The 23,989-nt window shown below is 48.8% G+C and overlaps 2 protein-coding genes across 6 annotated transcripts in view; one reads left to right on the top strand and one right to left on the bottom strand.

Moving 5' to 3' along the window:
• ACO2 (aconitase 2) overlaps positions 1-23,989 on the top strand; it is a 122,302-nt gene that overhangs the window by 34,782 nt on the left and 63,531 nt on the right. Inside the window, exons 1-3 of one of the 5 annotated variants that reach the window (XM_063622908.1) lie at positions 46-236; positions 919-990; positions 2,983-3,149. The exons of 2 other annotated variants lie outside the window; for them this stretch is intronic. The gene's annotated coding sequence lies outside the window, so the exon portion shown is untranslated. Of the gene's footprint in view, positions 1-45; positions 237-918; positions 991-2,982; positions 3,150-23,989 lie in introns of those variants that run through there. 2 more of the 5 variants (XM_063622907.1, XM_055253051.2) reach the window with 2 other exon arrangements.
• PHF5A (PHD finger protein 5A) lies at positions 14,148-23,767 on the bottom strand. Its single transcript, XM_055253128.2, has 4 exons — positions 23,581-23,767; positions 23,104-23,127; positions 22,427-22,593; positions 14,148-14,854 (listed from the first exon to the last, which is right to left on the bottom strand). The coding sequence occupies exons 1-4, from the start codon at positions 23,630-23,632 to the stop codon at positions 14,765-14,767; spliced, it is 333 nt and encodes a 110-aa protein (XP_055109103.1). The 5' UTR covers positions 23,633-23,767; the 3' UTR covers positions 14,148-14,764.

Genomic DNA, 23,989 nt, shown 5'->3' with positions numbered 1-23,989 from the left:
CCGGGGAGGGGAGGGCGTCACCATGCCCTCCGGAAACCCCCCGCTGAGTCGTCCGCCCTGCACCTGCCTCGGAGCCCATGGTTCGGACGTTTGCCCGAGCCGTTTCCCGGGGCCTTCCCTCCAGCTCCGAGCGTGTGGCCGTGTCCGCGGCGATAGCATCGCCCCGTTACGGCCTCTGCGGGAGGGGGAGTTGAGGGGACTACGCGGGCTCTGGAAACGTTTCGGACCCATTTCGGGTAGGCATGAGTCTTCCGAGCGCCTTGTGCTTCCTCGGGGGACTCAACGTCGAAAGAAAGGCGAGGGGGACTCTGGGGCCTGGGCCGCGCTGTGCGGGAGTAAGAGGAGCCGAGGACGAGGCCGACGGCCGTGAAACGAGCCGAACGCCACAAAGGACCATTGGCCTCACCGCCTCTGGCGCTCCTTTCCTTGCAGCCTGGAGGGCCGGCTCCGGCTCTGCGCAGGCGCGCGGGCGCATCCCCTCTCCCAACTCTTGTTTGCTCTTTCTGGCCAGCGACCCCAGTGTGGGGCACGCGGGAGAGCCACATTTCTTCTAGTCACAGTCCCGCCGGCGTGGGATGGCCCCTGACCGTGCCACGGGCGCAGGGCTCGCACCCACTACGGCCCTTCGGGCGGCGGAGCGAGGCTCCGCGAACCTCGGACTGGGCGAGCCAGGCCCGCGCGCTGAGGCCCCCTCCGCCGGCTCTGGCCACGCGGGCTGCTCTGCCTCTTTGTGAGTGTGCGGGACACAGAGCCAGGGATAGGGAGGGCCGTGTTCTGCGGTCACAGGCAGACATGAGTGCCGGAAGATGCAGTCTGGAGCCCCCGGGGGACTGTGAGTGAGGTCTTCTCCCCGGTCCCCCCTTAGATCGCCCATTTCCCAGTTCTCCCCTCCCGCCCACACCTTTTTTGTCATTCCAGACGGTTCCGGCCCAGGAGCAGCCGCCAACCCCACGTTGGGTGGCGAGATCCGAAAGTTTCCAGCTACGAACGGTTTGCTTTTTTTTTCCTTGATCGCTTTTTTTGGCAAGGGCGGAGAGCACCAGTAGCGTGGGGGTTTAAATGCGCTTTCCCTGAATGCAACAGAGAAATGCCGGGCTGGAGGGCAAACTCCACCGGGACAGGGAGGCGGGAGAGAGCCTGAGCGCCCCCCCATCCCCCACACTCTGAGCGCCGCAACCCCGGGGGCACCTCCAGGGACTACTTGCCTTGTGCGTCAGCGAGTGACAGCGTCACACACACGCCCCCTCCCGCACAGCCCCGCTACACCCTCCCTTTCCTCCTCCCCTCCTCTCTTTTCTCCTAGCTCTTCCCACCAGGCAGAGAGGCTCAGCCGACCCACACGCTCCCAGAGCACTGAGAGCTAAAAATATAGCCAGCGTGTTAGCAACAGCCTTCCCATTGGTCGGGGGAAAGGGAGAATAGGTGTCTGATTGGGTTTAGGATCCAGCCGCTAAGACTGGGCCCTTGGGAGTGTGCGATTGCGCCAGCGGGCACGGCAAGGGATACTGGTATTTGTAGTCATTGATTAAGGCAGCCATAGAAATAGCTGGGTTTACATCCCAGTTCGGCTACCTACTGTGTGATCTTGATTTAATGCAGCAAAACGCTTGACATCACCAAACCTCCGTTTCCTCATCTATAAAATGGAGCTCGTGTGGGGGATTAAATATGATGCTGTATGTTAAGCCTGGCTCAAATCGTTGCTATTCTTAATTTAAAGATTAGTGTTTGTGCCAAATTGCCTCTGCATATCCTGCATATCCTGTGCTGAGTATGGTGTGCACTCTCCAATGTGAAACTTTTGACAATGGTAAAGGTGAAGGTGAGCTGAAGCGAGTTGTCCTACGGCATCTTAGGAGGAACAGCTGGAGTACATACAAGCAGTTAAAGGGTAGACGTCTTCTACCGTTCCGGACAGGCTGAGGGAGGGCGGACTGAATCCTTAGAAGGAAGGCCATGAATTTCTGCGTGTTTGTGCGTTTAATAGAATCTCTTTTGCAACGCTGGAAAGACATCAGCCCTGAGCAGCATCATTAGAATGAAATGAGAAATCCAGTCTCCTTGGTGGGAGCTCTGGGTAAAAGGTTAGCATATAAGTAGGAAAAGATTAAATCGAGGGGAAAAAACGTAACCACCCTTCTCAACTGCTGATGTCTCCATTTATCATGTGGTGAGGAAGAAGTTTTTTTTTCCTTCCCAGTGTGTGATTACATCTTGCCAGGGCTTAATTGTGAGCTGAATGCCTACTCAGACATTCCAGATTCCCCTCCCATTTTGAATAATCGTATGTTGAAAGGCATGCACCGTGCTTGCAAGATGGTGAGCTCTATGAGCAAGCAAGTGAGGCAGGGAGAAGGTGGGGGCACATCTCCTGTCTGAGAGTAAGCAAGATGTGGCGCCATGACAAGTCAGGCTGGTCATAATTGGCCCCAGTTAAGTCGCATAGATGCGTCACCCTTTCGTACACACTCCAGGGCAAGAAATTTTGTATTGTTTCTTTGAAGTTATCCAAGAAAATAGTTCTTCAATTTGTTTTCTTCAGCAGGTGCAAAGACAGAAACTGGCTTTGGGGAAGCGTGGTTGCCTACTTAGGAAAAATGATTTTTAAAAATTTTTATTTATTATTTGTTTATTATTTATTTTGAGACGGAGTCTTGCTCTGTTGCCCAGGCTGGAGTGCAGTGGCATGATCTCGGCTCACTGCAACCTCCAGCTCCTGGTTTCAAGTGATTGCCCTGCCTCAGCCTCCCGAGTAGCTGGGATTAGAGGCATGTACCACCACACCTGTTTTTTGTTTTTTTTTTTTTTTTTTTGAGATGGAGTCTCGCTCGCTCTGTCGCCCAGGCTAGAGTGCAGTGGCGCGATCTCGGCTCACCGCCAGCTCCACCTCCCGGATTCACGCCATTCTCCTGCCGCAGCCTCCGGAGTAGCTGGGACTACAGGCGCCTGCTACCACACCTGGCTTATTTTTTGTATTTTTAGTAGAGACAGGGTTTCACCGTGTTAGCCAAGCTGGTCTCCATCTCCTGACCTCGTGATCCACCTGCCTCGGCCTCCCAAAGTGCTGGGATTACAGGAATAAGCCACCATGTCCAGCTGACAAATGATTTTTTATATATTCACCAATACTGTGAAGTCTAGTAAACAAGGTAAGTAAACAAACCTGTCTTGCTAAGATGCTAAAATGCAGTGTTCAAAGAAAGTAACATTTTAGCTTTGGTGGTGTCAACAGGCCACTCGGGACAGAGCTGATAAGGAATTGAGTGACTGGGAACAGGTGGAAATAATCAGAGTCTTTTAAGACAGGAAAATTCCAAGCAAGGCAAAGAATCTTTTCCTTCTATGTCCTTGCTTCAAACTACAATAAAAAAGCTACAGGACTGGCCGGGCATGGTGGCTCACGCCTGTAATCCCAGTACTTTGGGAGGCCAAGGCGGGCAGATCACCTGAGGTCGGGAGTTTGAGACCAGACTGACCAACATGGAGAAACCTCGTCTCTACTAAAAATACAAAATTAGCCGGGCGTGGTAGCACATGCTTGTAATCCCAGCTACTAGGGAGGCTGAGGCAGGAGAATCGCTTGAACCTGGGAGCAGAGGTTGCAGTGAGCCAAGATCGCACCATTGCACTCCAGCCTGAGCAACAAGAGTGAAACTCCATCTCAAAAAAAAATATTTAAAAAAAACCCACAAAACAAAACAAAAAAACGCTACAGGTTAGGTCTGGGCGCGGTGGCTCACACCTGTAATCCCAGCACTTTGGGAGGCTGAGGCAGGTGGATCACAAGATCAGGAGATTGAGAACATCCTGGCCAATGTGGTGAAACCCCGTCTCTACAGGTGGGACACGGTGGCTCACGCCTGTAATCCCAGCACTTTGGGAGGCCAAGGCGGGCAGATCACCTGAGGTCAGGAGTTTGAGACCAGCCTGGCCAACATGGTGGAACACCGTCTCTATTAAAAATACAAAAAAAAAAAAAAACTAGCCGGGTTTGGTGGCGGTTGCCTGTAATCCCAGCTACTCAGGAGGCTGAGGGAAGAGAATTACTTGAACCCAGGAGTCGGAGGTTGCAGTGAGCTGAGACTGCGCCATTGCACTCCAGCCTGGGCGACAGAGTGGGACTCTGTCTCAAAAAAAAAAAAAAAAAAAAAGAAAAAGAAACCCTGGCCGGGCGCGGTGGCTCACGCCTGTAATCCCAACACTTTGGGAGGCCGAGGCGGGCGGATCATGAGGTCAGGAGATCGAGACCATCCTGGCTAACACAGTGAAACCCCGTCTCTACTAAAAAAATACAAAAAATTAGCCGGGCGTGGTTGCAGGCGCCTGTAGTCCCAGCTACTCGGGAGGCTGAGGCAGGAGAATGGCCTGAACCCGGGAGGCAGAGCTTGCAGTGAGCCAAGATCGCGCCACTGCACTCCAGCCTGGGTGACAGAGCGAGACTCCATCTCAAAAAAAAAAAAAAAAAAAAAAGAAACCCTGTCTCTACTAAAATACAAACAATTAGCCGGGCATGGTGGCACGCGCCTGTAGTCCCAGCTACTAGGGAGGCTGAGGCAGGGGAATTGCTTGAACCTGGGAGGCAGAGGTTGCAGTGAGCCGAGATCATGCCACTGCACTCCAGCCTGGTGACAGAGCAAGACTCCGTCTCAAAAAAAAAAAAAAAAAAGTTACAGGTCAGAATAGAGTGACACATAGTCTCTCTGAAATTTAGTCAGTTCAGTTTGATTCCCTGAGAAGTTAATTTTAATTTAGAAGCTGCTAATTGGCAGCCCAAGGTCCACATCTGGCAGATTTCTTTTCTTGGCATATACTGACATATTACGGTTTTAAAAGTGAGTTGCCAATATTGAAAATTTGGGATATTGTACAAAAATATCCTAAGTTGCCACTTGTCCTAAATTCAAAATATCTGGCAACACTGGGCATTCAAACTGGCAGCAATTGTCTGGAGTTGAATAGCAGCTGTCTCCTTTAGACAGGGCTTGTGTTCTCTGGTTGCCTAAGGTCCCCACCACTCCCCTATTGTGTCCCAGACACCGAGGCTGAGGGTCACATACCATTTATCATCACACTTGGGCTATTCTTCTTTTACCCCTCCCTTTTCAATCAATGATATTACTCATCCAGACTCCTGAGTTTGTGACCCCTTTTTTAGTTTAATTTAGCAAATAATTGTTGGAGTGGTTGCCTATTGTATGCCGTGGGTGGCAGGAGAGGCAAAGGGAACTCAAGGATCTTATTTATGATCTAGTTAGTTCCGACTGTTGTTTTCTTAATATAGACAGGGTCTTGCTAGGTTTGTTGGCCAGGTTGGTCTTGAACTCTTGGCGTCAAGCAATCCTCCACCTCCCAAATTGCTAGGATTACAGGTGTAAGCCACCATGCCTGACCTAGTTGATTTTATTTTTATCCCCTGCCCCGCCAACTCCATCCCCAAGCAGCCCCTCTTCTAGTTAATTGTTTTAAAACTTGAGGTTGTTGTCCATTAGTGGGGGTCATAAAATTACCCAGTTTAGGCCAGGCACGGTGGCTCATGCCTGTAATCCCAGCAGTTTGGGAGGCCAAGGCGGGCAAATCACGAGGTCAGGAGTTGGAGACCAGCCTGGCCAACATGGTGAAACACCATCTTTTTTTTTTTTTTTTTTTTGTTTTGAGACGGAGTCTGGCTCTGTCACCCAGGCTGGAGTGCAGTGGCGGGATCTCAGCTCACTGCAAGCTCCGCCTCCCGGGTTCATGCCATTCTCCTGCCTCAGCCTCTCCAAGTAGCTGGGACTACAGGCGCCTGCCACCAGGCCTGGCTAATTTTTTGTATTTTTAGTAGAGACAGGGTTTCACCGTGGTCTTGATCTCCTGACCTCGTTATCAGCCCACCTCGGCCTCCCAAAGTGCTGGGATTACAAGCGTGAGCCACAGCGCCCGGCTGGTGAAACACTATCTCTACTAAAAATACAAAAATTAGCTGGGCGTGGTGGCAGGCACCTGTAATTCCAGCTACTCGGGAGGCTGAAGCAGGAGAATCGCTTGAAACTGAAGGCAGAGGTTCCAGTGAGCCAAGATCACGGCACTGCACTCCAGCCTGGGCAAAAGAAGGAAACTCCATCTCAAAAAACAAACTAAATCCAGTTGAATGGATTTCAGCCAGGAGTTTTAGAATAGAATGAAAGAAAATGAAGGCCGGGCGCAGTGGCTCAAGCCTGTAATCCCAGCACTTTGGGAGGCCGAGGTGGGCGGATCGCAAGGTCAGGAGATCGAGACCATCCTGGCTAACACGGTGAAACCCCATCTCTACTAAAAATACAAAAAATTAGCCGGGCAAGGTGGCGGGCGCCTGTAGTCCCAGCTACGCGGGAGGCTGAGGCAGGAGAATGGCGTGAACCCCGGGGGGTGGAGCCTGCAGTGAGCCGAGATCGCGCCACTGCACTCCAGCCTGGGTGAAAGAGTGAGACTCTGTCTCAAAAAAAAAAAAAAAAAGAAAATGAAAATATCAGGCCAGACGCAGTGGCTCACGCCTATAATTTCAGCACTCTGGGAAGCCGAGGCAGGTGGATCACAAGGTCAGGAGTTCGAGACCAGCCTAGCCAATATGGTAAAACCCTGTCTCTACTAAAAATACAAAAATTAGCCGAGCGTGGTAGCGGGCGCCTGTAGTCCCAGCTACACAGGAGGCTGAGGCAGGAGAATCGTTGAACCTGGGAGGTGGAGTTTGCAGTAAGCTGAGATCGCGCCACCGCACTCCAGCCTGGGTGACAGAGTGAAACTCCGTCTCAAAAAAAAAGATGAAAATATCAGATTATAGCACGCACAGTAATATTGTTTCATGAAACTTTTGTTTCTGTTGTATGTAGGTACTAGACATGAAAATAATGCAAATGACAGAAATTGTTGTGGGGTATGGTGCTTCTGGAAGCTTTCATGAGATGTCAGGGGCTTGAAAGGAAGAGGTATCCATTTGGCCAGTAGATAGGAAGGTAGAAGGGTATTTCAAACAAAGGAAACAGATAGCCATGGAAAAGGCAGGGAGTATTCAAGGGATGTCCCTTCAACTGCCTGATGGAGTGAGGAGCACAGACAGAAGTCAAGTAAGGAGGCTGGGCGTGGTGGCTCATGCCTGTAATCCCAGCACTTTGGGAGGCCAAGGCCGGGGGATCACCTGAGGTCAGGGGTTTGAGACCAGCCTTGCCAACCTGGGGAAACCCCATCTCTACTAAAAATACAAAAATTAGCTGGGCATGGTGGTACATGCCTGTAATCCCAGCTACTCGGGAGGCTGAGGCAGGAGAATTGGTTCAACTCAGGAGATGGAGGTTGCAGTGAGCCGAGATCGAGCCACTGCATTCCAGCCTGGGCGACAGCAAGATTCCATCAAAAAAAAAAAAAAAAAGCTGGGTGAGGTGGCTTATGCCTGCAATCCCAGCACTTTGGGAGGCTGACTACTGTCTCTACTAGAAACACAAAAATTGGCTGGGCATGGTAGGGCGCGCCTGTAATTCCAGCTACTCAGGAGGCTGAGGCAGGAGAATCGCTTGAATCCAGGAGGTGGAGGTTGCAGTGAGCCCAGATCCTGTTACTGCACTCCAGCCTGGGCAACAGAGCAAAACTCTGTCTCAAAAAAAAACAAAAACAAAAACAAAAAAATCTGTGATCCTAGCACTTTGGGAGGCCGTGGCTCAGGAGTTTGAGACCAGCCTGGGCAACATGGTGAAACCCTGTCTCCACTAAAATATGAAAAATTGGCGGGGCGTGGTGGCCCATGCCTGTAGTCCCAGCTACTCGGGAGGCCAAGACAGGAGAATCGCTTGAATCTGGGAGGCAGAAATTGCAGTGAGCTGAGATTGCGCCACTGCAGTACAGCCTGGGCGACGGAGCAAGACTTCATCTCCAAAAAAAAAAAAAAAAAACCAAGAATGGGATTATTAAATTGACAGAGAAGCAGGTTTCAGTGGAATTCACTTGACTGAGGTTGAACTGCTGATTTGAGATGCTACAGGGCATTAATCTTATACATACAGAGGCTGATGGAGTGCAGTTAAGGTGATGTTTTGATGAAACTAAGGAATAGTTTTTTAAACATCTGTAGTTACAAGATGTCATGTGGACCAAAGGGGTTAATAAGTAACTTAAATTTTTTTTTGATACAGTCGCTCTTGTAGCCCAGGCTGGAGTGTAGTGGTGGCGTGATCTCTGCTCACTGCAACCTCTGCCTCCCATGTTCAAGTGATTCTCCTGCCTTAGCCTCCGGAATAGCTGGGATTACAGGCTTTCACCACCACACACGGCTAATTTTTATTTATTTATTTCTTTTGAGATGGAGTCTTGCTGTGTTGCCCAGGCTGGAGAGCAGTGGCACGATCTTGGCTCACCACCTCAACCTCTTGGTTGGGTTCAAATGATTCGCCTGCCTCAGCCTCTGGAGTAGCTGGGATTACAGGCATTTGCCACTACACCTGGCTAATTTTTGTATTTTTAGTAGAGATGGGGTTTCACCATGATGGTCAGGCTGGTCTGGAACGTCTCCTGACCTCAGGTGATCCACCAACCTCGGCCTCCCAAAGTGCTGGGATTACAGGCGTGAGCCATGGCGCCTGGCCAAAAATTTGTTAAATTTTTTTTTGTTGTTGTTATAGACAAGGTTTCCTTTTTTAAGAGACAAGGTTTCATTTTGTCACTCAGGCTAGAGTGTAGTGGTGCCATCATAGCTCACTGTAACCTTGATCTCCTGGACTCAAGTGATCCACCTCAGCTTCCCAAGTAGCTAGGGCTATATGCATGTGCCACCACACCTGGCTAATTAAAAAAAAATTTTTTTAGGCCAGGCACGGTGGCTCATGCTTGTAATCCCAGCACTTTGGGAGGCCAAGGCAGGTGGATCACGAGGTCAGGAGTTCGAGACCAGCCTGGCCAACATAGTGAAACCCCCGTCTCTACTAAAAATACAAAAATTAGGCCGGGCACAGTGGCTCACGCCTGTAATCCCAGCACTTTGGGAGGCCTAGGTGGGTGGACTGCCTGAGGTCAGGAGTTCGAGACCAGCCTGACCAACATGGTGAAACCCCATCTCTACTAAAACTACAAAAATTAGCCGGGTGTGGCGGCAGGCGCCTGTAATCCCAGCTACTTGGGAGGCTGAGGAAGGAGAATCGCTTGAATCCGGGAGGCAGAGGGTGCAGTGAACCGAGATCGCACCATTGTAATCCAGCCTGGGCAACAAGAGCAAGACTTCGTCTCAAAAAAAAAAAAAAAAAAAAAAAAAAAAAAAAAAAAAATTAGCTGGGTGTGGTGGCACATGCCTGTAGTCCCAGCTACTCGGGAGGCTGAGGTGGGAGAACCACTTGAACCCGGGAGGCCGGGGTTGCAGTGAGCTGACACCATGCCATTGCACTCCAGCCTGGGTGAGAGAGTGAGACTCCGTCTCAAAAAAAAAATTTTTTTTTTTTTGTAGGGACAGGGGCCTCACTGTTGCCCAGGCTAGTCATAAACTCCTGGCCTCCCAAAGTACTGGAATTACAGGCATGCACCACCATGCCCGGCTAATTTTTGTATTTTTAGTAGAGACGGGGTTTCTCCATGTTGGTCAGGCTCGTCTTCAACTCCCGACCTCAGGTGATCTGTCTGCCTCGGCCTCCCAAAGTGCTGGGATTACAAGCATGAGCCACCACGCCCGGACTATTTTTTATTCTTTTTTTTTTTTTTTTTTTGAGACGGAGTCTTGCTCTGTCGCCCAGGCTGGAGTGCAGTGGCGCAATCTCGGCTCACTGCAACTTCCGCCTCCCAGGTTCACGCCATTCTCCTGCCTCAGCCTCTCCGAGTAGCTGGGACTACAGGCGCCCGCCACCATGCCCGGCTAATTTTTTGTATTTTTAGTAGAGACGGGGTTTCACCGTGGTCTCGATCTCCTGACCTCGTGATCCGCCCGCCTCGGCCTCCCAAAGTGCTGGGATTACAAGCGTGAGCCACTGCGCCCGGCCCTATTTTTTATTCTTAACTAGGGCTTTTTTGCACATTCTAATTACAGTCTGAAAATGATCTGGTCTCTCTACCTCTTTTGACCTACCACACCTTAGTCAGTTTTCTTTTGCTTGTAATACCTAAAACTATGTTATTTATAAAAAGAAATTTATTTCTTATAATTCTGGAGGCTGGGAAGTCCCAGGTTGAGGGGGTACATTTAGTGAGAGCATTCTCGCTGGGAGGTGGCACAGGGCATCACATGGCAAAGGGGCTGAGAGTGCTGGCTCAGTCTCTCCTCTTATAAAGCTATTGGACCCAGCCGGGCACGGGGGCTTACGCCTGTAATCCCAGCACTTTGGGAGGGCAAGGCAGGTGGATCATGAGGTCAGGAGATTGAGACCATCCTGGCTAACACGGTGCAACCCCATCTCTACTAAAAAATACACAAAAGGCCGGGCGCGGTGGCTCACGCTTGTAATCCCAGCACTTTGGGAGGCCGAGGCGGGCGGATCACGAGGTCAGGAGATCGAGACCACGGTGAAACCCCGTCTCTACTAAAAATACAAAAAATTAGCCGGGCGTGGTGGCGGGCGCCTGTAGTCCCAGCTACTCGGAGAGGCTGAGGCAGGAGAATGGCGTGAACCCGGGAGGCGGAGCTTGCAGTGAGCCGAGATCGCGCCACTGCACTCCAGCCTGGGCGACAGAGCGAGACTCCGTCTCAAAAAAAAAAAAAAAAAAATACACAAAAATTTAGCCGGGCGTGATGGCGAGCGCCTGTAGTCCCAGCTACTCGGGAGGCTGAGGCAGGAGAATGGTGTGAACCCGGGAGGTGGAGCCTGCAGTGAGCCGAGATGGCACCACTGCACTCCAGCCTGGGCGACGGAGTGAGTCCGTCTCAAAAACAACAAAAAAACCCAGCTATTTTGGGGGTATCGGTCCCATTTATATGATAACCCATTAATCCATTAACAGTGAAAGGATGGGCTGGATGTGTTGGCTCATGCCTGTAATCCCAGCTCTTTGGGAGGCCGAAGTGAGTGGATCATTTGAGGTCAGGAGTTCAAGACCAGCCTGGCTAATATGGTGAAACCCTGTCACTAATAAAATTACAAATTTTTTTTTTTTTTTTTTTTGAGACGGAGTCTTGCTCTGTTGCCCAGGCTGGAGTGCAGTGGCGCGATCTTGGCTCACTGCAAGCTCCGCCTCCCGGGTTCACGCCATTCTCCTGCCTCAGCCTCTCCGAGTACCTGGGACTACAGGCGCCCGCCACCACGCCCGGCTAATTTTTTGTATTTTTAGTAGAGACGGGGTTTCACCGTGGTCTTGATCTCCTGACCTCGTGATCCACCTGCTTCAGCCTCCCAAAGTGCTGGAATTACAAACGTGAGCCACCGCGCCCAGCCTAAAATTACAAAAATAAACCAGGCATGGTGGTGAACACAAAAATTAGCTGGGCATGGTGGCACGTGCCTGTAGTTCCAGCTACTCGAGGCTGAGGCAGGGGAATCGCTTGAACCTGGGAGGTGGAGGTTGCAGTGAGCCCAGATCACGCCACTGCACTCCAACGTGGGTGACAGAGGCTCCGTCTCAAAAAAAAAAAAAAAAAAAAGTGAAAGGATGAATCCCCTCCCCTCATGCGGGCAGAGCCTTCATGACCCAATCATTTCTTAAAGGTCCCACTTCTGAATACTGCCACATTGGGAATCAAGTTTCAACAAGAGTTTTAGAGGGGACAAACATTCAAACCATAGCAATCACCTCACTGATGCATTAGAATTGCTCAGAGCTCCCTAAACACATCACCCTAGGCTAGGGGTGGTGGCTCATGCCTATAATCCTAACTTTGGAAAGCCAAGTCAGACGGATCGCTTGACCTCAGGAGTTCAAGACCAGTCTGGCCAATATGGTGAAACCCTGTCTCTACAAAAAATAAAAATAAATAAAAAAATAAAAAAAAAGCTGGGCATGCTGGTTCACAACTCCCAGCTACTCAGGAGGCTGAGTTGGGAGGACTGTTTGAGCCCAGGGGGTCGAGGCTGCAATGAGCTGTGTTCGACAGTGCACTCCAGGTTGGGGGACAAAGTGAGACCGTATCCGAATCAATCAATACATATCACCCTGTTCACGACTGTCTTTGCTCAAATTGATGCCCCCCCAACAAATACCCTTATTTGCCTACTGCACCCTTTGCCTGTAGGTTCTGACATATCAAAGTCCAGTTTATTATCCAGTTTCCTTGACTTTGAGTATTCATTCAATAGTGAACACCTAACCTGCTACCTACTGGGCAAAACAAACTTGCTTCCTGCTCTTGTAGACACGGTCTTAGGTTACTTTCACTAATCACCAAATGCTTTAAGAAAACATAGGGTTGGGTGTGGTGGCTCATGCCTGTATTCACAGCACTTTGGGAGGCTGAGGCAGGAGGGTAACTTGAATCCAAGGGTTTGAGACCAGTCTGGGCAACACAGCGAGACCTTGTCTCTATGAAAAATACAAAACACAGGCCGGGCTTGGTGGCTCATGCCTGTAATCCCAGTACTTTGGGAGGCCAAGGTGGGTGGATCACGAGGTCAGTTCAAGACCAGCCTGGCCAACATAGTGAAACCCCATCTCTACTAAAAATACAAAAAATTAGCTGGGTGTGGTGGCAGGCACCTGTAATCCCAGCTACTAGGGAGGCTGAGGCAGGAGAATCGCTCGAATCTGGGAGGCGGAGGTTGCAGTGAGTGGAGATTGCGCCACTGCACTCCAGCCTGGGCAACAGTGCAAAATTCCATCTAGAAAACAAAAAAACAAAAACAAAAAACTAGCTGGGCAGGGTGGTGCATGCCTGTAGTCCCAGCTATTCCAGAGCCTGAGGTGGGAGGATTGCTGAGTCTGGGAAGTAGAGGTTGCAGTGAGCTGAGATCGTGCCATTGCACTCCAGCCTCGGTGACAGAGATGCCCTCTCAAAACCAACCGACCAAACCAAAAACCCTCATATGATGCTATGTGGGAGTACAAGGAGAACTTAGATTAAGGGTCCGGAGAGGCATCTTTGAGGAAATATTTGGCTAAGGTCAGAAGGGAGTAGGGGTTAGCTGAGTAAAAGAGACGGGGGCGCAAGCATTCTAGAGGGATCAACATGTTAAAAATTAACCCAAAGTAGAAGCAAAAAGGAAAGCAGCAGTTTTGGAACTGAAAAGGGGCCTATGGCTGCAGTGCAGAGAAAGGGGTGGCCAAAAGTGCCCGGAAAGTGCTGTAGCCCTATGGCCTTGGCCTTCCCCTGCCTTCCTGAGGTACCTCCACGCTAGGCCTAGAACCCTTCCTTTGTGCATCCTCTGGGTTATACTGGAACCATTTTTTTTTTTTTTTTTTTTGAGATGGAGTTTCACTCTTGCTGCCCAGGCTGGAGTGCAATGGCACGATCTCAGCTCACTGCAACCTCTGCCTCCTAGGTTCAAGCAATTCTCCTGTCTCAGCCTCCCGAGTAGCTGAGACTACAGGCGTGTGCTACCATGCCTGGTTAATTTTTGTATTTTTAGCAGTGACGGAGTTTTGCCATGTTGGCCAGCCTGATCTCGAACTCCTGGGCTCAAGTGATCCGCCTGCCTTGGCCTCCCAAAGTGCTAGGATTATAGGTGTGAGCCACTGCGCCCAGCCCATCTTTTTTTTTTTTTTTTTTTTTTTTGGACAGTCTTGCTCTGTCACCCAGGCTGGTGTGCAGTGGCAGGATCACTGTTCACTCCAGCCTCAATCTCCAAGGCTCAAGCGATCCTCCCATCTCAGCCTTGAGTAGCTGGGACTAAACTACAGGTGCATGCCACTATACCTGACTAGTTTTCATATTTTTCATAGAGATGGGTTTTTGCCATGTTGCCCAGGCCGGTCTTGAACTCCTGGGTTCAAGATCCACCCGCCTGAGCCTCCCAAAGTGCTGGGATTACAGGCGTGGGCTACTGTGCCCAGCCTCCGCCAAAACTGGAAGCCATCTCTTCAGTTCAAAATTAAAGTTGGACAGGAAGGAAAAAATAGTACGTTTCTAAAAATGACTTTGATCTATCTATAATGAAAGGTATGGGTGGTTTTGAATTCCTTCCAGTGGTAATAAGAGGAGGACAAAGTACTTAACCAATCCCACTACCTCTGTTTTGAATCACAAAGTCCTGGGTGACTAAAATAAATTCCTAGAGTTAAAGTTAAATGGGGAAGGTGACTACCAGAAAATAAACACCAACTTTATTAATATAATAGCAACAGAAAGAGTTTCCAATTTCTCAAAAGGAAAATAACATGACACCAGCACAAGTGTTAAACAAGTAAATGCCTTTCAAGAGGGCAGAGCCTGCCCCCCCCCCGTAAAAAAATGGGAAATGCCTACATTTCTTGTTCTGATAGCTTCCCACCATACACCGAAGGTTCCTCAAGGACAGCTGCCACCAGAGCTGCTGCAAGAACATGTTTTTCACTGGGCGTCGCTTCAGTCAACTCCGCAAGCAGAAGACTAAAATTATTTCTTTTTAGAAGATCTTGGTTGAGGGAGAACATACCAATATGGAGAACAGATCTTTGCTTCTCGAATTCAAGAAAAACCACTAACTAATCTATCAACTTTTCTCCGATATGGAATGCCAGAGTGCTCTGTGAAGAATCCTTTTCCATCCCTACCACGTGTCTGGGTGAAGGGAGAGGAGGGGGTGGCAAGCTGCCAGTACACTAGCAGGCACTCCTGGTGATGCTCTGGGCTCTGCTCCCTTTCTGCTGGTAGTAGTAGGCATGTTTTCTGGCAGCTGCAGCAGACTGTTGTTGGGGGGAGGAAGGGGCCACCCACCAATCACCTCTTTTTGAAGCCGTATTTTTTGCGTTCATAGAAGAGGTCTGTCTTAGAGCTCCCCAGATTGACAATTTTTGGGCAGCCATCTCTCTGGAAAACAGAACAGAGAAGTTGTTAAGTCTTTGAGCCTGAACCAAGAGTGACTTAAGATAAAAAATTTAAGCCCAGTGTGGTAGCATGTGCCTTTAGTCCCAGCTACTACTCAGAAGGCCGAGGCAGGAGGATTGCTGGAGCCCAGGAGTTCGAGACTGTAGTGAGCTATGATCACGCCCGTGAATAGCCAACTACTGTACCCCAATGTAGGCAACATAGCGAGACCCCCGCCTTTTTTTTGGAGACAGAGTCTTGCTCTGTCACCCAGGCTGGAGTGCAGTGGCACGATCTCGGCTCACTGCAAGCTCGGCCTGCCGGGTTCACGCCATTCTCCTGCCTCAGCCTCTCCGAGTAGCTGGGACTACAGGCGCCTGCCACTACGCCTGGCTAATTTTTTTTTTTTTTAGTAGAGACAGAGTTTCACCGTGGTCTCGATCTCCTGACCTCGTGATCTGCCCGCCTCGGCCTCCCAAAGTGCTGGGATTACAAGCGTGAGCCACCGCACCCGGCCGACCCCCATCTCTTGGAGAAAAAAAAAAAAAAAAAAAAAAAAAAAAATTGGTCAGAGAGTTCAAATTCTCATCTTAGTATTTGAAGAACCCAATAAATGGGTTTGTAAATGTGTCCAAACACCAGTATCTCCTTAATTGGGAGGCCCAGATCAGCACTGTTTCTTCCCTATCTCTTAGCACTTATGAAAGATCATTTATAGGCTGGGCATGGTGGCTCATGCCTGTAATCCCAGCACTTTGGGAGGCCGAGGCAGGTGGATCACCTGAGGTCAGAAGTTCGAGACCAGCCTAGCCAACATGGTAAAACCCCGTCTCTACTAAAAATACAAAAATTAGCCAGACGTGGTGGTGCATGCCTGTAGTCCCAGCTACTCAGGAGGCTGAGGCAGGAGAATCGTTTGAACCCAGGAGATGGAGGTAGCAGTGAGCTGAGATCGCGCCATGGCACTCCAGCCTGGGTAACGACAGAGAAACTCCGTCTCAAAAAAAGAAAAAAAGACCATTTTATAACTTTTGGATTAATGGTTTAGCCATTTATCTTACCAATTATCCTATCTGATCTATCATCAATAATTTACTAAACACCTAAGAATGTGCTCAGGGCCTGCCTACCCTCTATCCAATGACTTGCAATTCACGTAGAATGCTAGATTCTCAGCCATGTCTGCTGCTAATATGATACAGTTGAGGTAGACTATGAAACTCTTTTTTTTTTTTTTTTTTTTTGAGAAGGAATCTCACTCTGTCGCCAGGCTGGAGTGCAGTGGCACAATCTCAGCTCACTGCAACCTCCGCCTCCTGAGTTCAAGCAATTCTCCTGCCTCAGCCTCCCGAGTAGCTGGGACTACAGGTACACGCCACCGTGCCCGGCTAATTTCTTTTGTATTTTAGTAGAGACAGGGTTTCACCATGCTGCTCAGGCTGGTCTCAAACTCCTGAGCTCAGGCAACCCGCCTGCCTCAGCCTCCCAAAGTGCTAGGATTACAGGCATGAGTCACTGTGCCCGGCCATACCTTATATTTTATTTTTTTTTGAGACGGAGTTTTGCTCTGTTGCCAGGCTGGAGTGCAGTGGCATGATCTCAGCTCACTGCAACCTCCGCCTTCCGGGTTCAAGCAATTCTCCTGCCTCAGCCTCCCGAGCAATGGGGACTACAGGCGCCCGCCACCACGCCCAGCTAATTTTTGTATCTTTAGTAGAGATGGGGTTTCACCATGTTGGCCAGGATGGTCTTGATCTCTTGACCTCCTCATCCACCTGCCTCAGCCTCCTAGTGATGGGATTTCAGGCGTAAGCCACTGCGCCCGGCCCTTATATTTTAAATACCATAGGAGAATAATGGGTTTTGTGTCTTCATTAATTCACTTAATTTGACACACGGTCTTGGGGGTACAGAGCACTACTGGCTAGAGATAGATGGCTGTTGACAGACTATGCACTGATTTGTCATGACAGGCTGCCCTGGCCATTTGATGAGCCTGAGTGCTTTCAGTGAAGCCCCTAGGAAGCTGTGTTATACAGAAATGATGACTCCATCAGTTGATTAGGGATGATGGGAGAAAAACCGGGGAAGCTGTAACTGGAAAACCCTTACAGGTCTGTTGATTTTATTAAACACCCATGACAGAGTTTGAGTCCCGTGATATTAGGCGATAGTATGAATTAATCAAGTCCTTAGCCATCTCATTTCTAATTCAACTAATATCTTTCTTTGGGGGCAGACATCAACAACTACAAAAATCTCTGAAAACACACAAAACTAACACTAACATTTTAGGATCTCCTAGAAAACAAGTACTGAGTCATTACATTGAGCACTTCCATCTCTGAAGCCTGGTGTACCAAGGAAGCCGCCCACCAATAGCTTGCTAGATGAACCCAAGTAAGCAACGTAATCTATATTTAACGTCCTCGTAAAAATGAGGCACTAGCTGCCTCTCCTGGACAAAGGCCTGATATTAGACATAATAATAGGACTCTAAACTCTTTAGAGAGGCTACGAAACTCATGGTATGATGATAGCTTAAACTGTGCCTTACTGACTTGTGCAAATGTGGGCAAGTTGCTTCTCTTGGGACATATATTACTCCTCAGCTGTAAAAGAAGACTGGATCAGGTCAAGGTTTACAAACTATCCTTATAGATACCTAAATATTCCTGGAAGGTACCAAGTGATGGTATGACCCAATCCTCCAATCTGCACAGCTCTGTTCTTTACTTACGGGTTAGCTTTTTTTTTTTTTTTTTTTTTTTGAGACGAAGTCTCACCTGTTGCTCAGGCTGGAGTGCATTGGCGCTATCTCAGCTCACTGCAACCTCTCCCTCCTGGGTTCAAGCGATTCTCCTGCCTCAGATTCCTGAGTAGCTGGGATTACAGGCACTCACCACCGCGCCCAGCTGGTTTTTGTATTTTTAGTAGAGATGGGGTTTCACCATGTTGGTCAGTCTGGTCTCGAACTCCTGACCTCATGATTCGCCTGCCTGGGCCTCCCAAGGTGCTGGGATTACAGGCGTGAGCCACTGTCCCCGGCCTACTTACAGCTTAGCTTTAAGATGGTAGGCTCCTGCCCAGCCCCCAAATTTAATTAATTTACATTAACTTTTAACTTTTCTCCTTAGGGGTGCAATGATGAGAAAAAAAAAAGAAACACTGAGTCACGACGGGCGTGGTGGCTCACGCATGTAATCTCAGCACTTTGGAAGGCTGAGGCAGGCAGATCACCTGAGGCCAGGAGCTTGAGACCAGGCTGATGAACATGGTGAAACTCCATCTCTACTAAAGATACAAAAATTAGGCTGGACGCGGTGGTCCATGCCTGTAATCCCAGCAACTCTGGGAGGCCGAGGAGGGTGGATCACAAGGTCAGGAGTTCAAGATCAGCCTGACCAACATGGTGAAACCCTGTCTCTACTAAAAATACAAAAATTAGCCGGGCGTGGTGGCGCACGCCTGTAATCCCAGCTACTCAGGGGACTGAGACGGAAGAATTGCTTGAACCCAGGAGGCGTAGGTTGCAGTGAGCCAAGATCACACCACTGCACTCCATCCTGGGAGACACAGTGAGACTCTGTCTCAAAAACAAAAACAAAAAAAAGCCAGGCATTGTGGCATGTGCCTGTAATCCCAGCTACTTGGGAAGCTGAGGCAGGAGAATTGCTTGAACCTGGGAGGCGGAGGTTGTAATGAGCCGAGATCATGCCATTGTACTCCAGTCTGAGTGACAAGAACGAAACTGCATCTCAAAAAAAAAAAAAAAAAAAAAAGGAGTCAGACCACCTAGGTTCTAGTCCTGGATCTGTCACTTATTAGCCATGTGACCTTGGGCTAACCAAGTTGCTTAACATCTCTGAGCCTTAGCATCCTCATCTGTATCACACAGAACTTTTGGAAAACAACGTTCAGCTAAGTACCTGGCATATATTAAGAGCTTCATAAATGTTAGGGCTATTTTTCTTATTTTCTGGTTGGGAGAACTGAGGAAAATGGTAAGCAAAAGGAATAAAGGAATCAAGATTAAGGGGATTACATGATGCGGCACCATAAGAACCTACAAATCAGTCCTCTGGTAGCAATGTCCATAGACAGCATCCCTGTCTCCTGGTTGTTCTTGTGGCTTTGAAAAATTACAAATGAGAATACCTAGCTTAGCTTACCTGTCTAATTCCCTTATCAATTATGAAAGTTGCAGGAAGAAAACAATAACAAGGGATGTCTTGGTTGTAGGAAGGTTTCTGCATAGGAAAGAGCCTTGGCCACTTAATCTACATGATGATCTGTAAGGCTGAGAGCCTGGATCATGTCACTGGGCTTCTTTGTGTTCCTTGGAAACTAGTGCTGAAAATGTGAGCTAGATTCCATCTCAAATGTCCTCAGAACATTCGTGTATAATGTGAAGTGGGGGAAGTGACGTCTAGAATAAGTCTCAGGGACAGAATGAGGCATGAGGATCCAAAGGTATCAGTTCACACACCACATTCAGAGGAGTCAGACAGCAATTAACATTTATTAAGCATTCTCTGGTTGCAAGCTTACGCTAGATAAGAACTCTAGCTAGACCCATGCAAAAATTCAAGAAAATGCTGTCTTAAATAGCTATCCTGTATCTAGTTTAGGAACTGTTTGTTACTTTTCTTCACTGCTGTTACCTTATCATGCTTTCACTGCTTATAGACCAGAAGTAATTAACAAACACCTACTATGTGCTAGACACCCTACAGGAGATACCTCTGGATGACTTACAGGGACAGCACCAAAACACAATTACCATGCTTGCACCGCGTGTCAGGCACTGTACCATGACCTAAAGGAGAGGCAAATAGACAAACCAAAGTCCTGCCTCTAATGAAGTGTAATCTAGCTGGTAGACTAGATCTGGATTTTCGGACAGCAGGATGTGACTTGATAGTTGAAGATAAATGCAAATCAGAGTTGAGGACAAGAGAAAGGTCCAAATCATTATGTTTTTGGTACTTCAAGACCTTTCTCATCTCCCTAAACAATAGAAGATTCAATGGTGTACTCACTTTTTTTTTTTTTTTTTTTTTTTGAGAAGGAATTTCGCTCTTGTTGCCCAGATTGGAGTGCAATGGTGTGATCTCGGCTCAGCTGACTGCAACCTCTGCCTCCTGGGTTCAAGCGATTCTCCTGCCTCAGCCTCCCGAGTAGCTGGGATTACAGATGTGTGCCACCACATATTTTTAGTAGAGACGGGGTTTCACCAAGTTGGCCAGGCTGCTCTCAAACTCCTGACCTCAGGTGATCCACCCGCCTCAACCTCCCAAAGTGCTGGGATTGCAGGCATGAGCCACTGTGCCTGGCCCAATGGTGTAGTCTTATCTGGCCCAATCTCTCCCACTTACTGGGGATAGGCAGGATCCAAGTGCATGAAATGAGGTACTGGCGTTATTGCCTTCACCATGGGCACATCCCAAAAGCACTTGTAAAAGGACAACATAAGGCCAGGTGTGGTGGCTCACGCCTGTAATCCCAGCACTTTGGGAGGCCCAGATGGGCGGATCACAAGGTCAGGAGTTTGAGTCCAACCTGGCCAACATAGTGAAACCCCATCTCTACTAAAAATACAAAAACTAGCTGGGCATAGTTGCATGCGCCCGTAGTCCCAGCTACTCAGGAGGCTGAGGCAGGAGAATCGCCTGAACCCGGGAGGCGGAGGTTGTGGTGAGCCGAGATGGTGCCACTGCACTCCAGCCTGGACAACAAGAGTGAAACTCCATCTCAAAATAAATAAATAAATAAAAGGACAACATGGTGAAATTGGGACACTACAAGGTTTAGTTGAACAGCCTGGACTTGTCAGAGGAACTATAAAATGGGCATCATAATAATAATCCCTATTTCACAAACTTATTGTGAGGAACAAGGTGTGATAACATCTATAAAAGACCTATTCTTCGCTCATGGGAATATGAAGAATTACGTATCTTTTGACTTATTCTAAATTAGAATTAAATAACTAGGTACCGTCATTAACCTAGTGAGACTGTATCATACTTCCTTTTGTTTTGTGTTTTGGAGAAAACAAGCTGATTCATAGTTTTCTCCCACAAAGAACCCTGCTGCCAATACTAACCGAAAGAAATGGGGTAAACCTTGCCTGTAGCACTAGTCTATGAGCTCTCTCTCCTGGCATTTGGCTCAGGGAGTTGAATAGTAAGTAGCCACTGCCACTACACAGTGTCAAGGGACAAAAAAAATCACGATGCAGGTCCACAATCATTTTTGCAATATTAAACCAAAGGCATCTGTTACCTGCTTAAAGCTGAAGTCAACTTGAATTGTCCCAAATTCAACTTTGTCACGATATACACCCAAATAGTGCTTAATGATAGATTTGCGTGGCTATGACATAACATGGGCTGTACAGGACTTATATTTTGACAGGGTTTCCGTCACCCAAGCTGGAGTGCAGTGGCGTGAAAATGGCTCACTGCAGCCTTGACCTCTTGGGCCCAAGTGATCCACCTGCCTCAGTTTCCCAAGTAGCTGAGACCACAGGTACACACCAGCACACCTAATAAAAAATATGTTTTTTTGCCGGGCGCGGTGGCTCACGATTGTAATCTCAGCACTTTGGGAGGCCAAGGCAGGCGGATCACGAGGTCAGGAGATCGAGACCACGGTGAAACCCCGTCTCTACTAAAAATACAAAAAAATAGCTGGGCATGCTGGCAGGCACCTGTAGTCCCAGCTACTCGGAGAGGCTGAGGCAGGAGAATGGCGTGAACCCAGGAGGCGGAGCTTGCAGTGAGCTGAGATTGCGCCACTGCACTCTAGCCTGGGCGACAGAGCGAGACTCCGTCTCAAAAAAAAAAAAAAAAAAAAAAAATGTTTTTTTGGCCAGGCGTGATGGTTCATGCCTGTAATCCCAGCACTTGGTGAAGCTAAGGCAGGAGGATCACTTCAACCCAGGAGTTCAAGACCAACCTAGGTAACAGAACAAGACCCTGTCTCTACAAAAAAAAATTAGCCAGGTATGGTGGCGCATGCCTGTAGTCCCAGCTACTTGGGAGGATGAGATGGGAGGATCATTTGAGCCCAGGGGGTCAAGGCTGCAGTGAGCCTTGCACATGATCATGCCACTGCACCCCAGCCTGGGCCACAGAGCAAGAGACCCTGTCCTAAAAAAAAAAAAAAAAAATTTTTTTTTTTTTTCTTTTTGTCGAGATGGGATCTTGCTCTGTGGCCCAGGCTGGTCTTGAACTCCTGGACTAAAGTGATCCTCCTAACTTGGACTCCCAAAGTGCTGAGATTACAGGTGTGAGCCACCACGCCCAGCCGGATGTCATTTCTGAATAAGAATAACCACAGAGACATGAATATAGAGGGCTCTCCAAATTGCTGGTCTTGACAAAGATTTGCTTCCCTTGCATTTTTCCCCTTGATGCAAAATAACTGCCTTTCACAGAACTTGAAAAAATTATAACCTAGATGACTAGATAAACACAGTAATCTCCATAGACCACAGGAGATTGCAGTGGATGGCAAAGTGTTACTAAACAAAAGGAGGAAAGGTCAGATGCAAAGCTGCACACTTACGTCCTTCTCCTGGATGGTGCACTCCTTACAATAATAGGCATCAGAGACCCCAGGTCCTCCACAGATCACACAGCGCCCCTGGTAAGATCCATAGTTACACTCATCACATATGCGCACCAGAGTGCAGGGACGCACATAGGAGTCACAAATCACACACTTGCCATCACCTGTAAGGAAGAGAATGGAGTCATGCTCACAAGTTCTTCAGTCCTCTGCTATCTCCTGCCATGGGGAAATTATACTAGTCTCCTGGGAAATACACTAGTCTCCTTTTGACAGTGACTTTAGGTCCCTCCTCTTGGCATCACAAAACTTAGTTTCCCCAGTGTCCATCTCAAGCCTCTCAACACATACAAAAGTTTATCAGTTAACATATGTAAAGAGCTTAGAAAAGCACCTCGGAGATGATAAGCCTGTATAATTGCTGGCAAAGTGCTGTATGTTGGGGAGGGGTCATGCTACTCTGGCGATTCTTCCCGTTGAAAACTAGAGAGACATAGCGTTAAATGTGCAAGTGGCAGTGGAGAGATAGAGGGGCCTTTGGTTGAAGTGCAGCATTCAGTGTTCACATACTTCCAGGCACATCTACTCAAAGCCCTCTTTGTGGCACTTTTGCTGGTTCCACAGAAACTGGGAGTGGGAAGGGTGGGGTTGTTGGGACGGTGTGTTCCACTCACATTTTTCACACAGTCTTCCGATGGCTGCAAGATGAAAGATGGTAAAAAGTGCAATTAGAATAAAGGTTTTGACAAAGAGGGGAAGTACATCCTCGAGCTGGGGGTAGGGACATGAGTAAGGACTGCAGTGAGTGAGACCTGCGGATAGCCATTTTATCATTACAAATTTCCACATGAACCAAACCCACACCCAAGAACCCTCCTGAATCTCCTCCAACGTCCTGGGCAAGCTCTGAGTTTCTCTGGACCCGGTCCAGAACCCACGCCCGATACCTGCCTGGGGCTCCCAGCACGCGCACCCCCGCCCTCTTCTCATCAGAGGCCACAAACTTGCGCGCTCCTACAACACCCCGCGCCTGAGAGGCGGGAAACGTGGCGCCTGCGAGGCAAGCCCCTAAAGAACAGACGGGAACCCCCAACTCCCCAGCTCCTAATACCACCCCTACCCAGACAGCCAAGGGCAGGGCGCAGTCTCACCAACACCAGCCTGCTTGCGGCAAAATATCAAATCAGGATGATGTTTAGCCATAGCTCCTAACTAAGCCGGCCACCGGAAACTTCGGGAACTTCCGTTCGACCTTTAACCCCCATTGTTCCTGCCTCCACGTCGCTGTGATTGGTTCTCTAAGCTTCCGTCAGTTTACAATCCTTGCACCAGGCCCCTCTGCTCTCGCGCGAGTTTCTGTCGCTGTTGGGCAGCCAGGTCCTGGCAGGTGCATGAAACTCTTAAAAACTCTGCAAGATTTGGATGGCAGAGATAACTAAACTTTGTTCTTGGGTAAAACATCTTTGTGCTTGGTATCTACTTCTGCAAGTGTCTTTAGGCAGTCCTATTTCCTCTTGCGTGTCTGTTCATTACACGTGACCTCCGCCCATTGCTTTCGCA

This window comes from Symphalangus syndactylus, chromosome 18 (genome assembly GCF_028878055.3).
Source record: "Symphalangus syndactylus isolate Jambi chromosome 18, NHGRI_mSymSyn1-v2.1_pri, whole genome shotgun sequence".
Taxonomy (NCBI): Eukaryota; Metazoa; Chordata; class Mammalia; order Primates; family Hylobatidae; genus Symphalangus; species Symphalangus syndactylus.
Note: the sequence above shows the minus strand (reverse complement) of the source record. Positions and strands in the feature narration are given on the sequence as shown.